The following is a 24,034-nucleotide window of genomic DNA, read 5'->3' as shown; positions in this document are numbered from 1 at the left end:
TTAATATCTGTCCTATTCGTGTGCACGCCTCATGTTGGTTGTTTTGTTACAACTTACAACGCTGCAGTTTTAATATTGTACAATTTTACCATCTGTGTATCTGACTCTCTTTACTATGAGGTGTTATTTTATTGTCGACATGCATGCATTGCCAAAACAAATTTGGGGAACATTTTGCCATACTTTGTTCTTATATCTGTCATTATTGTTGACTTTGTATTTTACATGTATTTATGGTACTTCGACATTTGTTCTGTAATTTTACATCAGACGGCTCTGTTTTTCCTTTTTTCAACCGTATTGTCATTTACACGTACCAGTACCCATGCACTACGCACCTAAGAATGTGTTTTATGCCCCATCTGTTTTTGGCTTTCCTTTGACATGCATGCATTTCCACTCCATTCCATCATGGCCGCCAGCGCGTTCACTCAACTGCTTGGTTTCCACAGAGTTAATCAACCGAGTAGAAGGACCAGTTGTGTGATTGATACTTATGTCAGTTATCCCTCCTCCCCCTTACGTGATCAAGTGCTCAGTGTAGCGCGAAACGGGTTGTTTTCAGGTCGTGCACCACGGCGTCCTGCCTCTGTCTGTGTTTTGTGTTGCTGCCCGTTGTGCATTTCATTTTTTGTACAACTTTATCTTTTTTAAATCATTAAAGTCCACATCTGTATCTAGTACATGGTGTTCCTTTTGTCATTTTTCTTGGAGTCTGGCATTCACCATTGGCCCGCGGGAGTGCGGGAACCAAATCCTGTTGCTCTAAATCCTCGGGCTGCGCTAATGCTAGGCTCTTTACCTATTTGTGAAATTCAAATCATATTACTATTGTGTAAAATACTGCTGTGTCAATTTCTAGGCCTTCACATTTACCTCGACTGTCATTTCTGGATGCTCACTTTACTGACTGCGCCTCCATATTTGTGAACTGTTCGTGCTACCCGCTGGCTTTTGTAACCTAGACCCTATCCCTCAGCCTTTGACTTATTGTTTCATTTCTTTCATTTGACTCTTCTTCCCCCGACTTACTACTAGGACTCTTGGTGAGTTCCTTGTGAGTTGTGCAGTCTCTCTATCTGCTCTCCATCCCCCCTTCAACTATGGTGCTCTCCATATCCCCTACCTACTCTATTTCTACTCTATCACCTTTCCTACTTCTCTCTCGGAGCCTGGAAGGAAAACATTTAAGAAAGCACTCCTGGTCTCCAACTCAGGACTGCCCATTGCTGACACCTACGTCAATTCTTCCGCCAGCACACTATCGCTGACATCCTCTTTGCTGTCCTCTCTCCTGAGCTATGGACTTCCCATATGGTCTCTCCCCTTTTTCTTCCTTGCCCATTAATGGTGGAACCAGATGGGAAGTTCTCGTGGCACACTTCCCACCATCCAGGTGCATCATTAATGTCTACCAGAATGGCATTATCATGGCCTAGGGCTCTCAGCCCAATCTTCTCCTTCTTGACAGGCATCTTCCGTCTCTCATTAACTTCCTCCCTTCTCCTACTACTCCTCCATCTGTAAGGAAGGCATGGTATCAATAGTAGACAGTGAATCATTGCGTTCAGCAGCGGTCTAGTTGTTTTTCCCTTCCGTTATTCACCCGGACCTTATTAGCCACGCCCTGTCTTTCCCACAGTGCCTTGCAACCTCTTACAGTCAGCTGTTCTCTTCTGTACTGTCGCTTGTTACTTCAACGCTTCGTGCTGTTTGTTTTTCTCCATTTCTGTCTTCCTCTTAGGAACATCTTTTCTATTTTTTCTGTGCTTTTGTGCTGCTTTGCCATCTTCGGCGTTGTCGCGTCTCTACCCTTTTCTCCCCGTCTGTTCATTCGTACTTTACCTTGCTTCTCTCTTTCCTCTGACCTCAGGTCCCGGTGGCTAGGGTCTGCTCTTCCAGATCCTCCCGGTGTACTTTCGTCCTACTTGTTCTGGTCTGAGGTTCCCGTCTCCCGCTTCCTGCATTGCTGCCACGTTGGGATTACCAGCGGAGCCCATCTTCCATCAAGGATCCTCTCTGCGAATTCTGTTGGGGTTTTTTACGCCACTCCTGGCTTTTTCCCCCAATTCTTGTCCCTCTCAGGGAAGGGGTCACAAGGTGGGCTCACTGACAAGCCTTCGTTGTGGCTTCTCTTTGAGGGGGACTCCGTCATCAAGCTAGAAACCAGAAAGACTACTGGGCAAGAAGATCACTTTCACCATTCGCCCCAGACGTCGATTTACCAGGTGAGGAGGAGGAGGGGGAGAAGGAGGGAAAAGGGAGAGTACCAGACAGAGTGCTGAAGTTGACAGTGACACAATAGATGCAAGTTTCGAAAAACTTTATTTTGGTATTTTGGTTGGTTGGTAGAATTCCTAACTGGCCCTAACTCTAGAATGGGAGTTGTCTGCTGCAGACTAGTAAGTCCATGTACTAGATTGGTGTACTGGACACATGTACATTCCCCAAATCCCTTTGAACCATCCTATTGAAAACACTCTGAGATTCACAGTACCACTGGGGCAACCTCATGTGCTCGAATCTCGGACCACGATACGTAAACGCTGTGAGGTACTGAGAATCATTTGTTGAGCACCTATGCTAAATTTCTGTGGCCTGTTCTGACAATCTTGTGGCACGTGTCTCATCCGTCCAAACAACCCACACTTGAATCCATACAACCCTCCATAATATGTTCCCATCCACCTGTTAAACCGGGGCACCATTCCTCTTAATCCGCCAAATGACCCATTTCCTTGTGTAAATCATCCCCTACCCTCGGAATCTCTCATTTGCAATGGACCCAGAGCATACCCTTCCATTCAACAGTGTATCCTACCCGATTCATTATATCCCTGTTGTCCTGATTGTCCCTGCTGTCCCTCTGTGGAGCTGGTCATCACTGCTCCTTGCAAACACATTTTCGCTCGATTTTTCTTAACATGCTTGGCCTCTGCCTTTTGTGCCTCCTCTATGCTCTCCTTTTTCTTCTCCTGTCTTCTTTTGCAAAAATGCACCATATGTGCCTGAATTTCCAGCCAACTCTAGGCTTCCATCCCTACTACTTTGTCTAATTAGAGTTATCCATTAAGCTGCAAAAGAGGTAGATCCATTAGGACACAGAAACTGTATTCCTGTTAGAGTCTAAGCTGTAATATAAATTACAGCTATCCTCATTGTCACTCATAAGTCACACAGTCCTAGACCTGTCAGTGCCCCGCGGGCGGGTGCCTCGATCTCCCAGATCGCTCTCCAATCTGCTTCTTTCGTTTTTTAATTCCTCAAATATGAGTGCCAGCAAGTTCATGAGGGCTATTATTAGACTCCCATTCGTAGTCGTCGTCAGTCTTACCCAAAGGTTATTCGACAGTACCCGGGAGATCGAGTGGATAAAAAACTCCAAGGAGACGGGTTCTTTTGTCTTGGAAATGCAGAGCATTCCAAGACCAAGTGAAACCGGGATTGAATTGGAGCTAGGCCAAAGGTGCGGCAGCCTCGCATTTCTCTACGACTTCCATCGTCGGGAAAGTATTCAGATCAAATCTTACATATTGATCCGTATGCTTCTTGGAGGGAAGTTTTTGTATATAAGATTTTAACTCATTTGGCAGGGTACATAGGTGTTGGTTGTATTTATATAAGTGTATCCTGTAACCTCATAGTCAGATAGTCTGTCCCACCGCTTTATTTTGTTTTTTATGACAAAGGGACTGTATTCCTTCTCTAATTGTAACATAGGGACGTCTAACAACTCCGGCAATAGCCTTGCCGGTAAAATTGGCAGGCTGTCGCCGGACTTGTGCATTTTTCCAGCACCTGGCTCCACGGAAACAATAGGGGATTACGACCCTGGTGTTCCTGGAAGTCGGGCGCCGGAAAATGTAAATCCCCATTCCCGTTTGAGTCCCATTGGACTCAATGGGGACGAGGGAAGCACCAGCACCATTAATAATGGTGCTGGTGCTTCCCGGAAAGTCTGCAAGCGGGTGCCGTTCCGCCCACCAGGTCTGACCTGGTGGGAGGGACGGCACCCGCCCACAGACTTGTAGTGTGCCGGTCCGGTAACAACTTGTTACCAGACCGGTCCTTAGTCTTGCAATTTTTATAATATTTTGTTAGAAAAGATTTATGATCAGCGGCAGTCTGCATACATTCCTTTACATAGAAGCCCAGTGAATGGTCTTCACCTTCCATTATTTTAGTTAGTAGGGACAAAGATCTTTTTATATATTATGTTATCATATCTTTCTCTCTGTCCTTTGTATTATAGGGGACACTCCCCAACACTTCAGGTGAGTTACTCGAAAGGTCCTTTATTGCTGTTAAATCAGAAGTCTTCAGTTGCTTAATTGGAACCCGCTGTCAGCGTCATGAAGTCAGGGGCACAGGCATGCAGGGGAGGCATGCAGGGGTCGCATGCACAGGAGAGCTGGGTGGACAATGTCCTGGCGCCTTTGGCGCCAGGTTCATGTACAAAAGAAAACAAGAACATCCATTTAACACCAAAAAGCTTTTATTATGGACATAGCACTTCAGATGCATTAACCTTGAACATTCCATCCATTAAGCAGCCCCAAGTGTATTCTTGGGTGTAGCTGCTAATGGATTACCTTCGCACGTGCTCACTCTCTAGGAGTGGCAGGGTGTGGCTGGTAAGCTGGCCCTAATGGGCGTGCCCACGATCACAGCTATATAAGCTGCCCCGATCCTCAAGACAGACGCTTCGCGTTATTCTGCACTTTCAAGCAGCGTAACGCTCATCGTCGCCTGAGGTCAGACTTACCTTTGAAAATCCTGCTTCATGGACATCCTGCTTCCTGCCAGCATACTTACCAGCTGGGGGAAGCTGTTCTTACCTGTACATTTCTTCAGCGAACTGAGTATTCATCTTTACACTTTCTGGAACGCTGATAACTTCATCTTGGCATCGCAGCACGACACGCTCCATTGTCGACAGCAGCGCCTGCAAGAAAAAACAGAAGACAAGGTTAGACATTGAAAAAGCAGTCAGTTTAAGATTGCGCTTTGCCATACTTTGCGCTTTTCCTTAAACCATCACTTACCTGCTGTCGAACATTATACCTTACAAGTACAGAAACAACGGATGAACTATATATCAGTCAAGAGAAGACTGCGAGTGGCGCATCTAAAGTATATGCTACTGTATCCTGCAAGACTGAAAATACTTTGCATGGGTCGCGCCATTTTCTTTGATAACACGGTAGACGTACACAAATGGATGGACACAGAGAATTTACCAACCGGAACAGAATCTGGGGCTAGAGAAGAAAGAGGAACGCTCAGAGAGAGCCAAAGCAACTAAACAGCGGAAGACATTTGAATCAGTGGGTCAGGGCCGGGGCACCTGCAACAATTAACAAACTAGTTGATTGGACAAAGAACACCAAATGCATCTCTTATGTATTACAACATTCTATTTGGTTTTCTATATTTATCTTGTGTATTGTAATTACTTTTGATTTTTTTTTCATTTAAAACAACTAATTTTGCTGAATTCGTATATTCATCTACTAAGTATTCATTTGTGCACATTTTTTGTATACGCTTTTTTATGTTTTTTTGTACATTTAATTTGACTAAATCAAACCCTTAGTTCCAGATAGTTGACTTTATGGATACATCCAGATCTTTAAGGGGACGACTTTGAACGTGATATCTATATAGGTACACGCAAAAGTTGAAGAATTTAAATAATTTTCTATGTTCATTCATCCAGCAGCGTGGACCACAGCATTATGTTCAGGGCCAGGATAGAACCTACAGAGAGATGCGTAAGGAATTGGATTTGTTAATACAGTAGTCAACAAGCTAGTGCCCATTTTGGACCGCACTGCACAGGAATGCACCCCAGACGGAATTAGTTCTTTCTAATACTAGCAGTTACGTTTCCCCCCATACTGCGCCCTATGTACCATGATGAGTCCCTGGGGCTGAGGCGAGAAGTGGGGAAGCCTGAGCATGAGGTACAGAGCTGGGCAACTGTTGGAGGGCAGGGGGGAAAGTTGGGGTAGTTAGTTGGGATTAGCCTATATGTCCACATTAAATATGCTAAACGTACACACTGGGCTGCTGGTGTGGGTTTGAATTTGTAAGAGTAATGGGGGAACGTAGACTAGCATCCTGGAACGTCAGGGTCCTTAACAGTTACATTAAACAAAATAGAATTATGACTTACCTTAGGAACCAGAAAATAGATATTGCACTCCTGCAAGAAACACATCTTGCTAAAGAGAAACATGCTGTACTGGCAAAAAATTGAGAGGTACAATGCAAGGCTCACCATATTCTGCATACGCTCGGGGGTTGTTAATATGGGTGGCACTTTCAGTGCCTCTAAGGGTGCTTGAGACTTTCCAGGATAAAGAAGGCAGGATGTTTGTATTGCGGGGTCGGCTGGAACACAGAGATGTTTGTATCAGCAACACATACGCACCTAACCAAGAGACGGTGGCCTACTTCTGCACGTTATACCCACTAATAAGTACACATATGGATGGCACACTGATATGGGGAGGAGACTTTAATTGTATGCTCAACCCTATATCAGACAGGTTTGACTACAAGTACACCCATCTGAACCCCTCGGCCAAAGCCCTGAACACATTGCTGCAAGCATTTAAACTCTCGGGTTTATGGCGGGCGCTGCACCCGCAGACCAGATGTTATTCGCATTACACTGCTCCCCTAGAGCTGTACACCTGATTGGATTATATTTTTACGGGCAAAGGCGCCCTGGATACATTTGAAAAGGCAGAATATAAAGCAAGGGTGTTGTCAGATCATGCGCCGCTGGTGGTTACATGGCGAGTTTCCCCCCTAGAACAAGGATCCCGACATGGAGACTTAGAAGTGAGTCTCTGAGGGACGAAGCATTTCAGGAACAGCAAAGGCAGGGAGTGTGGAATTATTTCACACATAATACAGGCAGTGTGGCATCAGTGGGAAAATTGTGGAAGGCCTTCAAAGTAGTGATCAGGGGGGTAGCAATCACCAAAGCAAACGGAGTGCAAGCAGCAATATAGAGGGACCTACATAAAGCGGAAACTAAACTAGAGGCCATTAACAGTCAAGAGAATCCACCTAGCGGCATGGCTCGGGAGGCTGTCACCTTGAAACGAGTGCTTAGAACATTGGGACAGGTTGGGCAAGTTGAGTTATAGGAAATCTGTGGAACGGCAGCATGCTGAAGGGGACAAACCGGGACGCCTGCTACTCTGGTTATATAAAAGTGAAACTGAGAGAAGCATGATCCGTGCGGTTGTAGGGCAGAATGGAGAGATTCACGAGACACAACAGGACATAAACGAATGCTTTTATGATTTTTATAAAACTTTATATGAAGAGACGTCAGAAGTCCAAGCATCAGATATAGAAGAAGCCTTAGAGTTGATAGACCTTCCAAGACTTGATGCAGAAGAGGTAGAAAGGCTTGAAGCCACTAAAACTATTGAAGAGCTGGAAGGTACCATAAAAGGGTTACCAACGGGTAAGGCTCTGGGTATGGATGGACTCCCCAGTGAGTTCTATAAAGAATTCATAACCAAGATCATGCCCTTACTATTGGCACTGCCGAATGAATTGTTAGTTAAAGGAATGTTGCTGTTATCGTTAAGAGAGTCAATTATTATCCCATTACTGAAGCATAACAAACCTAATACTGAATGCAGTTCGTACAGGCCCCTCTCGTTGCTCAGTGAAGATAGCAAGCTATTAACAGCGCTGATGGCTGAAAGGCTGAAGACAGTAATTCATAAACTCATACATTCGGACCAGTCGGGCTATGTCCCAAATAGAAACATCACATGTAACTTAAGAAGACTGCACCAAAGTATTGATCAAATGCAGGGGGTTACCTGGCTTATGGCAGTAACCTCATTAGATGCAGTCAAGGCATTTGACTCGGTACGATAACCATGGTTATTGGCGGTGTTGAGAGGGTTTAGTATTGGTCCTACATATATAAAATGGGTCAAGCTGTTATATAAGAAAGACACCTTCTTGATTGCAACGAAAAGTGGAGTGTCGGAGGCGGCCTCTGAGGAAATACGTGAACGGAGGTGCGGCTTGACACGGTTCGACGTACTGGTGGGTCCTTTCCTCGAACCCTTGAATCCGGCAGCCAGCAGCCCGTCTCGCTTGAGTGCGCGGGCAAGGCTGTGCTGTGCGGAGAACAACGCCGGGAGAAAGCGTGGAGAAAGCGAGGGAGAAGGACAGAAGGAAGGAGAGGCCCCGCTTACAAGACATCAGGTGAGAAGTGAGAGCCGCATCGCGCCGCGCCGTGTTCCGGGTTGCTCCGGAATTGTGCCTAATATCGCACACCACGGCACGGCGGCGAGCGAAGCTATCAGCGGTGTCTAAATCTCACGGCCCCTCTGCCCCACTGGCATTGATTTTAAGCCAGGGGCGACCTGGGGCAATCGGCGCCCTCTATACATATAAGGAGCCTCTAGAAAGAGGTGGTGTGGCACCTCCAGCACCCCCCCAGAGACTGAGGGGGGCAGACGGCAGTTTCCTCACCTGACTAACCTCTCCCCTGGATAGGAGGAGGGGTTGGTATCAGAGGTGACAGTGAGGCACCTGCAAGTGGTGCAGAGGCAACAAGCACAATCCTACCCTACCCTGAGTTGTACCGGGGGAAAAAGGGGAACCCTCCATCAATACTTTGTGACTGAGGGCCCGCCTAAGAGACGGGCGCTATAGCCCCCGGGTCGATTGACAAAGGGGGGCCTATAAGTTAAGCGGAAAAGCAACTTTGCCCCCCCACTTGGACCGAGGGGAATCGCCACACCACGCAAACACCGGACCTTTCTACCTTTAATCTGGAAAGCGAAGAGAATCACAACACAGCCATGCAGCGGGGCAGAAGAGCCCCCCATTCAATATACAATTTACATAAAAATAAGTGCCCATCCATTAAGGAATCCAAAGAGTGTCCAAAGAAAGGGGGAAAACCCAAAAAGAATGCTAAAAATGCTCTACCTGTGATGCAAGGGGCTATAACCGAATTCTTCCTGGTGAATCCTCCCCCTGCCATTAACTTTACAGTAATTGAGGAAACGACAGCACCGACACACAACAATGGCATCTCCTTAAACACCTCTAATTTCGATGACATAGATAACAACTCTCTTCTTGATCTATGCCTGACAATACAGAAAGGGATGCAGACCCAAACTCCGATGAAGCCAAATAGTGGCATAATCCCCACCAAAGACAGTAGCATGAATAATCCCACAGGGGAACACCTTTCGCAGGAAAGGAGCGGACGATTATCTGCATCCCCTAACTTAGTAATGACATCGATGGAGGACGACCCAGATAACTTAACGGCAGACAACATCGACCTTCACCCTAGTCCATCAAAGATAATTGAGCTCCAATCATCGGTGGCGGCCCTGCAATTTGCCCTCAAGATACTGTTACAGATGTCGGGACGCATCCTGGCCAACACCAACGCAATTACTATGTCCCTAGGCTCCAAAGGCCTCCCACGAGAAGAGGCTGAAATGAATCTTTCAGCTGCATTATTTACAGCAGACGTGATTAATGAACATGACGTGGAGATGGAAGAAAACGAGGGGCCAAATGTATCCAATAATAACAGCATAATTGAGATACCTCTAGAAGAGGGGGAGGAACGGGAGAAGGAACATAGCTCCCAGCCCCCCCTTACACGCAAACAGCGCAGACTGGCAAAAAAGGCACGGAAGAATAAGCCAGTGGTTATAGGTACCCAATCTCCCATATCGGATTCCAAATCAGCACCGGAGACACGGTCTAAAAAGGCCAGGAAAAGAATGGTGAGAGCAGCCCAACTGGCGGCTAGGGCTAAGGGTCCTTTGTCAGATTGGTTGATACCTGAAGAGAAGGCTACTGAAGCGGACGATAATGACATATCTGTGCTGTGTGAAGAGCCTGATCAGGGAACCAGCATTTATACACATCCAGAGTATGTGCTTGAGACACAGGCGTCCTGGGAACCCGGGGAGCCACCATCATTGGAGCCAAAGAAAGCAGCGAATGATATAACTTCTAATCTCATCTGCTTCATCAAGAACCTATATACTAGCGGCAAAAACCCCTGGTTAGCACGCTCTTAGTTGCTCGCTAGACTATACCACATACCCCAACTGCATGTTTTAAAATCCGAGGACTTTCTTTTCATTGAACCACTTGGCTGTCCTAATCCCAACGTCTCGGCCATACATTGTACCTTCCCGACTACGACGCAGTTAATTAGGAATCACAAAGAGGACATGTTGGCAGTGGACATTGAGATTGATGTGGACCCCATGGAAAAGGACCGCTCATCAAAACCAGAAGACATTATGCCCGCAGTGCCGGCTGAGACTGTACCTAAAATGGGGGAGGGGGACAACCTTGCACTGGCTGAAATACAGCAAGCCTTGAAATCGCTGCTAGAACATATCCCTCAAATGCTAAAGAACCACTGATGTTTTTCATTACTTTCTTGGAACTGCAGAGGCTTTTCTCATCTTTTGAGATCTGAGGGCTCGGTTGACCTACTGTCACAACATAGCTGTATCTGTCTCCAAGAGACATGGTCTCTCGACCCTTTGTTACTTGAAGGCTTTGTTATATATCAAGAGGAGGCCAAACGTGGCAGTACGTGCCGTCCCTATGGGGGACTTCTAACTGGGGTAATGAATGTGTTTACATCTCGTAAGATACAGTGTAAAGCCGAGGGGCAGCTCCTGGCAGTAGAAGTTGAATTATACGACGAAAGAGGTCTGGGAAGATATCTAGTAATCAACCTTTATAACCCCCCAGGAGAATTGATGCGTGATTCCCTACAGGAGGCGATCCAGGACCTGTTGTCTTCCTGGTGGCTGAGAGATGGCAATGTGGCCGTGATGGTCATGGGCAACTTTAACTGCCACATGACCGATGAAACATCCATACACCCTAATCCTGACCTTAACACCAGGTGTGAAATGACCCATGGAAAGAGAGAAGCTGAAGGGCTAGGCTGGCTGCAATTGTTTGGAGCTTGGGACATGGCTATGATCAACGGTGGTACCAGGGGAGATCGACCGGGGAAACACACTTGGTCTAACGGTATCTCTTTTAGCACGTTAGACTATATATTCATGTGCTCTGAGCTACAGACAAGAGTTACTGATATGACCGTAAAGCACAATGAATGGAGCGACCATGCATCGCTACATTGCACTTTATGCATCCCTATCCCCTCATCTGTACCTCCTAATATAGGCAGTATTCAAACCAACTGTGCAGGTTCCAGAATTATATGGTCCGAGAGAAATATAAGCTCCGCTACGGAAGCACTTAAATCTACGGCCATTCCAGATTTTCTTGATTTGAACACATGTCAATTAATGAGATCGAGGATTGGATATCCAAATTCTCAGGCCAGCACGCTACGGCCAATAAGGGTCATATGCTAAAGATAGGGGGGTACATACCCCCGTTCAACAGGGAAATTAGGGATGCAAAGAGAGGCCTCAGAGCGGCTATCCGAGGCCTGAAACCGATGAACTTACCTGGAGACTTATACCGGGAAAAACTAAAGATAATCAAAAATCGATATAGAGCAGACATCAAATATATAAAGAGCTCTGAAAAAAACAGCAGGTATCAGAAGCTAGTACAAACGATCTGCACTAGAAATTCTCGCGGCATTTGGTCGCTCCTAAACGAGAACAGAGAGAAGGCCAAAGCCCCCTTAGTTAACCCAATAAGTAAGGAGGCATGGGAAAAGTTCCTATTAGATCGGAACTCAGGAGGGATAGAAACCTTGAGTAGCTCTATGGTGAAGGCTCCTTTTCCGTTGCCCTTCGACATCTCTGTAGAAGCAATAATGAACAAAATAGTGGCCCTCAAATCCTCTAGAGCCCCCGGACCCAATGGACTAGCCAATGTAGTGATGAAGAGCCATCCTCTATTTTGGGCCGACTTGTTTGCGCTACTTTTCAATAAAATATTAGAGCAGGGGGCAATCCCCAGATCATGGCAAACGGCCATTCTTGTTCCGGTATTCAAAAAAGGTAGCCGTTTGGATCCTAATAATTATAGGCTATTATCCATGTTAGACATCTCTGGTAAGTTATTTGCCTCGTTGCTACTCAGTGAGCTGCAAAAATGGGTGGACAATTCAAAAATACTCAGTAGATTCCAATGCGGGTTTAGGCCTGATTTCTCCACCGCACATAACCTCTTGGTCATGGATATACTGCGCACACGGGCACTTAGTAAGGAACAGCCCCCGTTGTATGCCCTATACATTGACTTCAAGGCCGCATTTGACTCGATCCCCCGAGGGAGACTATGGGCCAAGCTAGAAAAATTGGGATGCCCGACAGGCCTGTTATAGTACCTAAAATTACTCCATCACAACACTACTGCATGCCTTAGATTAAACCAGGAAGGACACTTGACTCGAAAGGTGACACAAGACAGTGGGGCAAAGCAGGGATGCGTTACTGCACCCCTTATTTACAATCTGTATGTGTACGATATCCCGGCAGCCCTGGCTGAAGTCGACAATTGTCCACCAAAAGTCGGGGAAGCACCTTGCACAGTACTTGCATATGCGGATGATCTGGTTATCTTTGATAACACCATAGGTGGCTTAAGACGTTCTGCTACTTCTCTCTGGGACTACGCCAGAATTAATGGCCTAGTGATCAACCTGGATAAGACAAAAGTATTAAGATTCACGAGGAAAAGAACAACTCGCGTGAATCTGATGGTACATGGTAACCTTATACCTTACGCTCCATCCTACCGCTACTTAGGAGTTGACATTGAGCCCCTAGGCGACTATGCACTTTGTGTAGACAGGGGCGAATCACAAGAGCAATGCAAGTCACTTCACTTATTTCTGCCTTTACAAACAAGCAGGGTGGCTTCACTTTATGGGGGAGGCGTCATCTTTACATTCAAGTGTTTGCACCCATGATCGTCTACGGACTTGAATCACTGCATACTATGGATCTAGGGTGGTTACAAGTGCTGGAGGGTAAGTTCTGGAGACGAATCTTGGGACTACCTCCGGGGATACCGATGGCACTGATTAGATTAGAGCTGGGCCTTCCCTCCCTCAAGGCTATGGTTATGAGGAAAAGAGCTGGTTTCCACCTCAAGATGATAAGTGACTCTAGCAACCCCCTACTATCTGTGATCCACCAGGAGGTGATCAAAAAATATTCCACCTCTCCCTTCAATAAAAATATGGTTGAATTTTTTACTGAGATTAGTTGGATACACAGAGAGACTATGGTCACAAAAGAAACTATACATGCATTAGGTAATAAAATAGACAGATGGGACTGGCTAGAGAATTTTGCGCACATAGGTATTCTTGAGACATATAATTTTGTCAAATTATATGAAGCCTCAAGCTTACTTTTCTCTCTGCCCCTCCAGGAATCTTAGACGCTTCATCATCCTGTTTAGACTAGAACAATTACCTACTTTGTATATCAGAGGGGCCTGGGAGAAAATCCCGATGGACAAGCGTATATGTCGTCTCTGTAAATCCCCAGACTGTCTTGAGACTGCTAGACACCTTCTCACGGGATGTCAGACACTGAGAGATACTATTCTTCGCCATTTGGGCGATTTTGTACACGATTGTGCAACAATACATGATATGTCTTTCTGGATTTATTGCACCAATACCAGCAATATGCATTTATTTATTGCACTCTATAACATTTGGCAACAAGTGGAACTTGGCCTTAAGGGAAGGGTGGAATCTTCCCTAGACTGAGGAGCACAGGAAAATACTCAGAGATCCTCTACGGAGAGGGAAATTAGCTTCCCATGTAGTATATGTAATGGTTCTTCTCAAGTTAGATTTTTTTAATGTCGATATGCATATATGATTATATTTGTTTTTTAGGTTTATGTACATTCTATATTGAGCACAATGTTATGTATCTTGCAATATGTAAAACTGTATGTGTAAAGTCTGAATTTATTTTCATACTATATCACATTAAAGAATTTATTTAGTTATACAAGAAAGTGTCTAGGTATGCAAAATTACAGTTGATTCAATTATACGTCACCCACAGAGCATACTTAACCCCAACGAAAATAGCGAAATGCAGTAGAGCAATAGAACAATCGAACAATCTTGTCTGAAATATGGCTTGATAAATTCAGATCTGGTACATATGTTCTTGGCCTGCACAAAGATACGCCAATATTGGGAGGATGTGGCTCAGATCCTGACTAGAGTTGGTTTAGCAACTGATTCAGTTTCCCCGAGGCGTGCTTCATAGGAATCTTCCCTAGACCGAAACAGGCAAGACATGTTAGTAAATTGAGGGACCTGGCGTATATTTTAGTGAAGCAGAGGATAGCAATGGCATGGAAGGCACGTCAGGCGAAAAAGGTGTGGTTGTGGGACCTTCAGAAGTGGTCATTGGAGGAGACTGCTGTGTAGCAGGCAGCATCCCGTCAAGGAAAAGAGGAACAAAATATAGACTTGGCGGCCTGGAAACACATGTTGCAAGAACTGATTGTCCCTTCTCAGGAGGACACCCAGACTCAGACACATGCTCCAACACAATCGGAAGAGTATAGGTAGGCGGATTAGTTTGAGGATTGCACAGATGTAAAGAAGAAAATGTGTACCTTGATATAATTTATAAGTCTGTGAGTTATTTTGTTGAAAATGTAATAACATTTATTTTTAAATGTTACTTTCACTAATTAATTAAATAGCAAATTTTCATTTATCTCCAATTTCAATTCTCACATGAATAACATATGTGTATGTTTATTCTGATTATTTGCAGTGTTATTAGCAGTGGTGGCCATTTTCGCTGCTAAGCACACACTGCAAATAATCAGAGTAAGCATACAACTATGATATTCATTCGAGAATTTAAATTGGAGGTAAATAAAAAGTTGGTGTTTAGTTAATTAGTTAAATTAAGATTAATCAATTTTATTGCAAAACAAATCAATGAAAAGAAAGACACACTTCTCTCTTCTAAAAAATATTTGAAAACAAACAAATGCAAGACCAGTTGAGCACAGACAGAGCGATGATGAGTACTTTCTACAAATGACCTCTAGATGGCGCACAGAACACCACAAAACGTAATGCTGTAAAACCAAACCAAAGGTATTATCTGGGGAATGGGATGACCTAATGAGTTAGAAATAGTTGCATTAATTCGCCAATGAAATAAAGAACATCCCATGCTAAATTCATGACTCCACACCTCACCGTTCATGAGGAGTTGCATTCCAAGATCAACGCCATATACAAACCCACAAACAAACATGACTTTGTTTTATATCGTTTTGAACCTTTCTGAAGACAAGATTGTTAAAAGGATGAACTCTGACAGGATTAAGTGTATTTTATGCAGTTCAACTCATTGTAAGCTTTTGCTGTTTAACTGTTATCTTTGTATTTGCTTTTATGGATGTTCATCCAAAATAAAGCTGTATGACTGACTGAGCCTCTGTCAATCCTTGATTTATTCCACTGTTGTGTGCAAAGAGTCAACCGAAAGAAATCACATTGAGTTATGCAAGTTTTTCATGTTCCGAGATACTGAACTGCTTGACCACGTTTTTCTTGATGCTTGGCTGAATGAAAACACAAACTTTAGCCAACTTGACAATAACTACACCAGGGAACCAGAATTGTTCTGAAGATCAATAACATTAACATCTATATAGGCAAATAGGCCCAACATTTGAAAATACAACAATTAATGAAAAAGAATGAATATTCTTATTCCTGCCCATTTTCCGACTTTTATTTATAACCATTTCCGGCCAAACAAGAAAGCCCCACTTTAAAAATGAAAGTGCATGCTCATGCTGTACAACTTAAGAAGCGTGAATTAAGGTGGAGTCTGAGATAAATCCATAAATTAGCATACTCCGCACTAGAAAAAAACAGAACACATTCATCTAGCTCACATCATTATAAAAATTGGCATCAAAGCTACTGTCACTTGCAAGTTGCAAATAGTCATAACTAAACATACCCATCATTTTTGCAGTTTAGTTAATTCTTTGAACACATGACAGGTTGATCTTCAGTGAAATCCTGTAACTGAAGAAAGGTGGGGCATGTATTTCTCCACGTTGTTTGTCGACCCATCACAGTTGTGGGAGCTGAACTTTACCCTTGAAGATGTGGAACGCTTTATCAAGAAAGCATTGATTTCTAGGGGTGCTGGTCCAAATGGTGTAAGTAACTATATCCTGAAAAGCAATACAAATAATTGGGCGGCTATACTGTACCTATTTTTCAAAAATGTGATTGCATTAAAATCTGCTCATAATTCTTGGAAATGCTCCATTATAATCCCCATGTACGACAAAGCAGATCGACTAAACCTGGCTAATTACAGTCCCATTGCTCTTCTGGTTGCCGAAAGCAAAACATTTGCATCATTAGTTTTTGAATTGGAGCAGTGGGTGGTAACTATGGGTTGCCTGGGCAAATTCCAAACAGCATTTAGGAAAGGGCTTGGAACTATTTTAAATGGATTTATTTTGAATGCTATACAACAAAGAGCCTAGCGATAAAGCACTCCCCCTATTTTTGCTGTTTGCATTGATTTTTCTCTGGCTTTTGATACAGTTAACAGGTGTTTATTATGGAATAATCTAGATGATTGGCATATGCCTAAACCACTTTTGTCTATTTTGGTCTACGGACACCTGCTTAAAAGTAAGGTTGGACCATCGTGGCACCGTCTCTCAAGGTAATCTAGCATAAAGAGGTCTACGACAGGGATGCATCTTGGTTCCTTGCCTCTTTAATTTGTATGCATCTGACATGGGGGCGCACCTTGCTACCTCATCCATTCTTGCTCCTAGGGTGAAAGATTTTAAAATATTTTGGCTAGCTAATGCGGATGATGGTCTTTTACTAGACGAAACACAATTGGGTCTTCAGCGATTTATTTATTCCATCATCCAATATGCAGATAATAATGCCCTAACAAACCGTGCAAAAAGATTTTAAGATGTCATAGTAATTCTATGAACCCATATAATTTCGCCTGAAAAACTGGCTATACTTGATTAAACAAAATGAAAAGGATTAATAAAGTGTACCATACATTTTCAATAGTACCACTCATCAATGTCTATGTAACAGAAATAGTGCCAATCCTTCTTTATGGACAGGAGATTTACCATTTATCATGTTAATCAATTGTCCTAAAGCTTGAAAGTAAAATCTGGAAAAAATCGCTGGCCCTTCTAAACTGTGTGCCGATTTCGATCATTCGATTCGATTCAAATTGGTTTGATTTCACTTTATGGCTTGCTAAAAGGCAAAATGTATGTTTTTTATAGATTATTTCTTATCCCCTCCCTCTGCCCCCAACAACTCGCCGTTTTGTGATTTTAGAGATATTGTTTTACATCAGAAAGCTGGTCCCATTTACGATTTTACAACTAAGAGAGAAATAATATTAAATAATATTTATGATTCTGTTGAAGCGCTAATTTGTAATCCTATAGGGGTTAAGAAAAATGATGGAAAAATTAGGAAATTTCAAATTTTAAATGACATTCTTAAATTAGATAAACCCTTGGGAACAAATCCGAGATATTTGAGTACATTTCCAAATGCTTATTGGAGATCCCAATTCTTGAGATTTATAATGAACCTCTTACCAATGGAGGAAAAATTAGCATTACACACCAAATTGCCTTTGTTGGAGAAAGGTTGTTGTTTCTGTGGGCAACCGGATACTATCCAAACATTAAAACACTTGGTGATCCAGTGTCCTAGACTCCACAATGTACGAATGACATTATTTAGGACTTTTGTTAATGCAGAGAATTGGTTGCTGGAACGGGATTTCTGGTTACGTTTATCTAGTGGGAATGAAATTCCATTAGCAATAGCAGTATTAAAATGTTTAAACCTAATGTATCATCTTATTGCTGTTACATGGTAGGGAGCTTTGATTTTTACAGGCATGTATTGTATGACCTATTCTATATTAAGCACTTTAGTAGCACTTTGCACTAGCACAAGCACTTTACTAAAGTATTTTCTTAATTTCTATTAGTTTGAAAATCAATTGCTGTATCCAGAAAAAGTAATCTAGAGAATTGTATTTGTACCATTTTTGATCCTATTGTAAATGTTTTTTCTTTTGTGTAAGGTTTACTTGGTCTAAACCAATATCACAATTGTGAAGTTTTCCCCAACCATTTATGCAAATATAGTATTTGGCAATACCTTTGCTGCCAGACTCATCTAAATGCCCATGGTCTGCTCTTCCTTCTCATCCCACCAAGAAACACCACTTTCACCATAAAATGCATTCCAGTATTCGGTTCAGACGTTGTCCTCATTAAATCTGCTTACATGCTTTTCTGTGCATCCGCAAAACTTTCTGGGAAAGCTGGTACATGACGTTTGTTCTGAGTAATTGTATTCAGCCACTGGCTTGGTGTAGAAACACCTGTCTTTTGAATAGTTAAAATGAAAGTACAAGTTCTAACTTTTATTTTATTTAATTTTAGGATGCCTGCTTTCAACTACAACTGGTGGTACTGCCTCTTCTTCATAGCCTACATAATAATCAATACTTACATCTTTATGTCTGTGTTCCTTGCTGTCGTGTACAACAATTACAAGAAGCACTTGAAGGTAAAACGTTTTAATGTAAATAAAAACAGAAACCTTAACACAGTTCCGGCTTCATTAATACACTGGACTCTAAACACTGTTTACTGAGTGTTAACGTATTAAATTGTGTAATCATTTAGTCTGTCTTAAAATATTAACAGTTGCAGCAAACATATTAACAATCGAACATGACCTTACATGAATACACAAGTACAGGGATTGTGAACGGTCAGTGTAAATTACATATAAGGTTTATAATAATTTTCAAAAAGGCTAGAAGTTTGAACACATGGAAATCACTCCATTCAGATTGTCAAAAAATGCATTGGAAACATGACTACAGACATTCCGCTCAAGGCTACGGAAATTGAATTAAGACGCCCAAACTAATCATATTTATTTGCTCAATAGAAAAACAACGCATACATCATACTAACACATGCACAATACACATTTTTCTTTCAAACCAGTCAGTAACTAAAATCTACTCTAGGTTGTTACTTTTATTTACTGGGCGGATTGAAACATTTAAGCACTTATTGCTCCACACTTAACCATATAAAAAGAAAAACAAAGGTAATGCCACTTCTGTACGACAGTGTATAGTTTTGCAAAAATACATATTTCTGTTGGGCAGATCAAATCATTAATTGGTCAAACAGGTGTTCTACAACACTTATACGCACCTGATTTGTATAGCTCTCTTATTTTTCATTTTTTGTGTATATTATTATTGATTTTATAATATAAACTTGAACCAAGTAAGGGATTGCAGCATTGTACTCCAACCCCATATACAGATTGCTAGGATCCCTTTCCCCAAGGCACAATAAAATCCACCCTTCGCTCCCCACATCACATAAATAATTCATCGCTAAAGGGTACAATATTTATTCAACAATATCAATCAGCATTACCCTATTTATTCCAGATCTTCCTGAATTCTGGTTCTGTATACCTTTTCTTCCATTGCCATACATGTATTTGTGTCTATTACCCACTTTGAGAACTTCGGGCTTTCTCTTGCTCGCCATTGCGTGACGATGATCCTCTTGGCCCTTATCATTGCTTTTGAGATAAACTATTTTTCGTAGCTTGTCTGTCCATACTTGTCAAGCCACTGTATATATCAGTAATTAAAGCTGTTGTAGTACAAATTTAGGTAAAAATCCACAAACAGCTCACCTTGGCAATCGATGACTCCAACTGGGAGAACCAAAGCAGATGGGAAGATTTCCCAGTGACAGCCCTGGCCACTCAGCCCAGGGTAGTGACCCAGGTGAGAGGGCAGGACTCCCAAGGAAACCCTCAATGGGGAGAAAACCCTGGACGAAATCCCGCTCGTGCAGATCAGGCTGATGGTAGAAAGTTGGATGTCTCCGACAGGAACCCCCAGGAATCACATAAGACACCTTGTCTGCAGTTATGAGAAGGGAAGAAATAGGGAGCAGGTTAGAGGAGAGCCCAAGGACAGAAAAGGAAAGAGAGATCAATGGAAATCCTCTTACCCGAAAAGGACTGAGGGAAGAGGACGAGAGTTCGAATCTGTAACCTGGCTGAGTAGGAAAGCTTCGAGAGAATCTGGAAGGATAACAGGAGATGTGAACCAGGTAGAAATACACTAAGGAACCCTAGAGGATGGGAACTTACTCAGATGGGAGACTGGCCAGAATGGGAAACGAATGAGATTGATCCACAAAGCTGACTGAGAACGATGCTAGCGAAAGCTGAGGGAAGGATCTGAAGAGGGAAAGTAAACACAGGGTAAGTTGGAACCGCAAGCACAGAGGGAAATGCAAGCATGGAGAGAGAGGAGGATTTAGAAGCGAACTCACGGAGCGTCAAAGACCGAAGCGACGCAAAGCACTGGCCGCTTTGTTTCCAGATAAAGGATCACGTGATCGGTCGGCCGCACGTCAAAGGAGCGTGCAACAACTACACCGCTACCAGCCAGTCGGGGAGAATCACAAGCTTCCAACTTGGAGGTGTTAGGAATCAAAGCGCCGCACAAGCGGGTCCGTGCCCTTAGAGACCACTTGCGGCGATGTGTAACAATACTCCCAGCAACATCAGCCTTGGGTCTTTCAAAATTGTTGCAACACTACTGCCGACACCTTATTCACTATCCTAGGCCACAATTTCTGGATGTTCGGACACAGCCAAAAATTGTGACAAAAGGTTCCAGCCGCCCTGTGGAAGCGTAAACAATTAGGGCCATTCGTCCTATCCCACTTCAACAGTTGCTCCCCGGTATAATATGATATGTGCAAGTTTTTCAATTGTATTAGCTTAAACCTTGCAGCTATGGCAATTACCCTAGGGGTCATCACAGCTTCCTGCCATTCTTCCGCATCGAGAGGCCCCAAATCTGCCTCCCATTTAAGTCAGAGTTTCGACAAGGGACTCGTCCTAAAGCTTTTCAAAGCTTGGTATAGAATCAAAATGCATGAAAAGGTCTGGGAGCCACTCTACCGCAAACAAACTTGGCCAAATAACCTGTTCTATGGAAAGGTGCCCACTTGGGAGGGTCTACACCCACGTTTTAGCTCATAGTACCTTTCACAGAGGAGAAATTACCATTTGCATATCAGCCTTTATCCCACCCCCAAAGGCAGTCCAGCAATGAAATGCTAGGCATTTCTCCTATGTACAAGAGTACCAACAGCAACCCCAGACAGGTGTTTTGGCCTAGCCGGGCCTCATCAGTACGGTGAAGCTATGCCTCTCCAGGCACAGCGATCAAGGGGTCAACATCTGGATTGCCCTGATTAACTTAGGGTGAAACCCAAAGTTCTTAAAAAAGCACAAAAATCAAAATGGCCTTCTTAACCAAGAGTTTGGCATGTACATTGGCTTTCAGGGGCACTCGTAGTTGCATATGACCATATCACATGTCGGAACCGGATATACTGATAGTCCAATCCAGACAACTGTGTGTCCATTCATAGACCTTGATACCACCTCACATGCCCGTCCAGGAGCACATCCTCCATTGTACGAATATTCTGTGTGTGCCATTGTGACACAAAAGGCAGCTTCAGTAATTCTAGCAAGTCTAGTTTGTTCCATAGCTGAGCTTTCATTGTAACGCCCCCTTCCTAGCCCTCCTCTTTCCGAGATTTCTCCCATTCTCTAATCACTTTCTTGGAGATTGAAAGTGGTTCAGCCCCCCTCACTCCTCCATACAGAGCCTGTGGCACATCTCTGTGTCCCAGGCCACGTACTGCAATTCAATATGTGGGCAGAGTCGGTCCCCCACAACCATTCATTCACCACAGCCAGTTGGTAAGCCCACAAATATTTTTGGAGGTCTGGAACACCTATCCCTACATCACAAGCTGATCCAGATAGTGTTTGCAATGCTATCCTCAGTTGAGATTCCCACTGCAACAACTTCCTCCGCACGCCTTCAATAACCTAAAATTCTTTGTCTGGAATTGTGATGGGGGTGTTCGGGAAGATGTAAAAGAACCTAGGCAACATCATCATCATCTTGATCATTGCTGCATGCCCCAGAACAGAGAGGGGTAGTGCTGACCAGAATTCAGAAGCTGCCATAAATCTTGCAGTTATGGGTTTCTGGATATTATCCTGGAAGACTGCAGGGTCCGGACTCCTGACCAACCTGAATACCCAGATACTTCAACTAACAAATTGCCACTCGAAAGGCAGTATTGTCTGGGATTGCTTCTGGGCCCCCTTTTAACAGAAGTTTGACACATGTTTCCCGATTAACCACAAGGCCACTTATTCTCTCATAGGTTTGCAGGATTTCTGATATCCTGGTAGCGGATCACTGTGGATCCCCATGTATAACAACAGATCATCGGCATATAGAGAAACGCAATCCTCGCGCCCCGACGGATACACAAAGCCTGTCATAGGAGGGTTTCACCAGAGCCAAATTGCCAGGGGTTCCATGGCCAGGATTAGTAACAAATTAAACAAAAAAGAAACTAGATTGGGCTAGTTTATAGACCGCTTGGTTCAGCCCTCAATCTGCCTAGGGACAATCAAAAACTAAAGAACCACACAGTCTTACTTACTCTTTCTCTTCAGTCCATAGTATACCTAACTAGGGCCATGTACCAAATAGGTCCTTAGTCGTTAAATTTCTTTAAATCATATTGTCTTTATTTTGTCAAAGAGGACACACATATATTGTGAAAGTTGGTATATACAAACATTGCGACCCTAGTACATCCTACCTTACAAGACACAATTCTACAAAATTAGCATGTTATCTATTCTAAAATTCATCCTAAAAATAATACAAAGTGTAAAACCATGCATAAAATATTCATAAAACCACAACCTTCTTCAGGATTAGTAACACCCGGGGACAGAGGAAAGTCTTGTTGTGTACCTCTCTCCAGCGGGACGTGTTTACACGTTTTCCCATTAACCCAGACCGACGCTTGCAGTTTCTCAAATGGCAACTTGACCCACTTTAGAATGTTGGCCCAAAACCCATGCCCTCCATCACTGCACAGACAAACCCCCAGTAAACCGAAACAAAAGCTTTTTCAAAATCAACCACTACCACCAGTGGCCCTGAGATATGGTCAGCCATCTCCAAGGCCACATGGAGTCTCCGGATGTTCATGTGGGTCACCCTAATAGGTAGGAATTCGATTTGGTCTGGTTGAATCAGACCTTGGAGTTCTTTACTCAGCCCAAAGATTCATAAGGTGCTGTCACTTCTACCCAGGGGGAACCCTTTTCCATGAGGCTAGGGAAGTGCGGCCGCTACCCAATAGTCCTCCTAGGGGTGGTTAGGAGGACCTCATGGGAGGGACTCCCCTCTAGGGACAAGGACGACCACCTAGGGCACAGCCTGTTAAGTCACGTCACACCCCAACATTCCCTAGCCCCCCTTACATACCTAGCCATTTCATTGACAGTAAGCACATGCATTTGTCTAGCACATGGGATACTGAGACGAGGTAGAACACAACAACCATGAAGAGTAACCAAAACTTAAATGCTGCCATGAGGTGGCTCACCAGAGGCATAAGAAGTGCCAAAGGGACAGTATCTGCAGATGTTGACGCTGTGGCTGGGCAGAGCCCAGAAGATAAAAAGGAAAGAGGAGGAGGACTAAGGGAAAGGCAATCGTGGGGAAGCCAGGAGCCCGCTGGATCCCGGGAGTTTCGAACTCCAAGAGAGGCTGTGTGAAGGATGTTGGCGGTAGGCTGTGAGGCCGAAGGAAAGAAGCAGTGGTGCGATCACAACAAGGTGGACTGTCAGGTCCCAGAGCGAGGCCAAGACAGTAAGGAGTCGAGGACAGCAAAGGTGCACCAGGACCGTCAAAGTGGATGATGAGGCAGAGGAAGCCGCCAACATGGAACCCCATCCCAAGAAGGGCCAGTGACACGTTGCATCCCACGAGAAGGTAAAGGGAGCCATAGG

At 43.7% G+C, this 24,034-nt stretch overlaps 1 protein-coding gene across 1 annotated transcript in view; it reads left to right on the top strand.

The window, feature by feature from the left end:
• Positions 1–24,034, top strand: part of LOC138453728 (two pore calcium channel protein 1-like) — a 1,160,417-nt gene that overhangs the window by 534,227 nt on the left and 602,156 nt on the right. The window contains exon 8 of the mRNA XM_069606850.1: positions 18,517–18,643. Within this exon, the coding sequence (XP_069462951.1) occupies positions 18,517–18,643 (127 nt within the window). The remainder of the gene's footprint in view (positions 1–18,516; positions 18,644–24,034) is intronic.

Source organism: Ambystoma mexicanum, chromosome 4p (genome assembly GCF_040938575.1).
Source record: "Ambystoma mexicanum isolate Mex_15411 chromosome 4p, UKY_AmexF1_1, whole genome shotgun sequence".
In the NCBI taxonomy this organism is placed as follows: domain Eukaryota; kingdom Metazoa; phylum Chordata; class Amphibia; order Caudata; family Ambystomatidae; genus Ambystoma; species Ambystoma mexicanum.
This window is presented reverse-complemented; position numbering and strand designations above follow the sequence as displayed.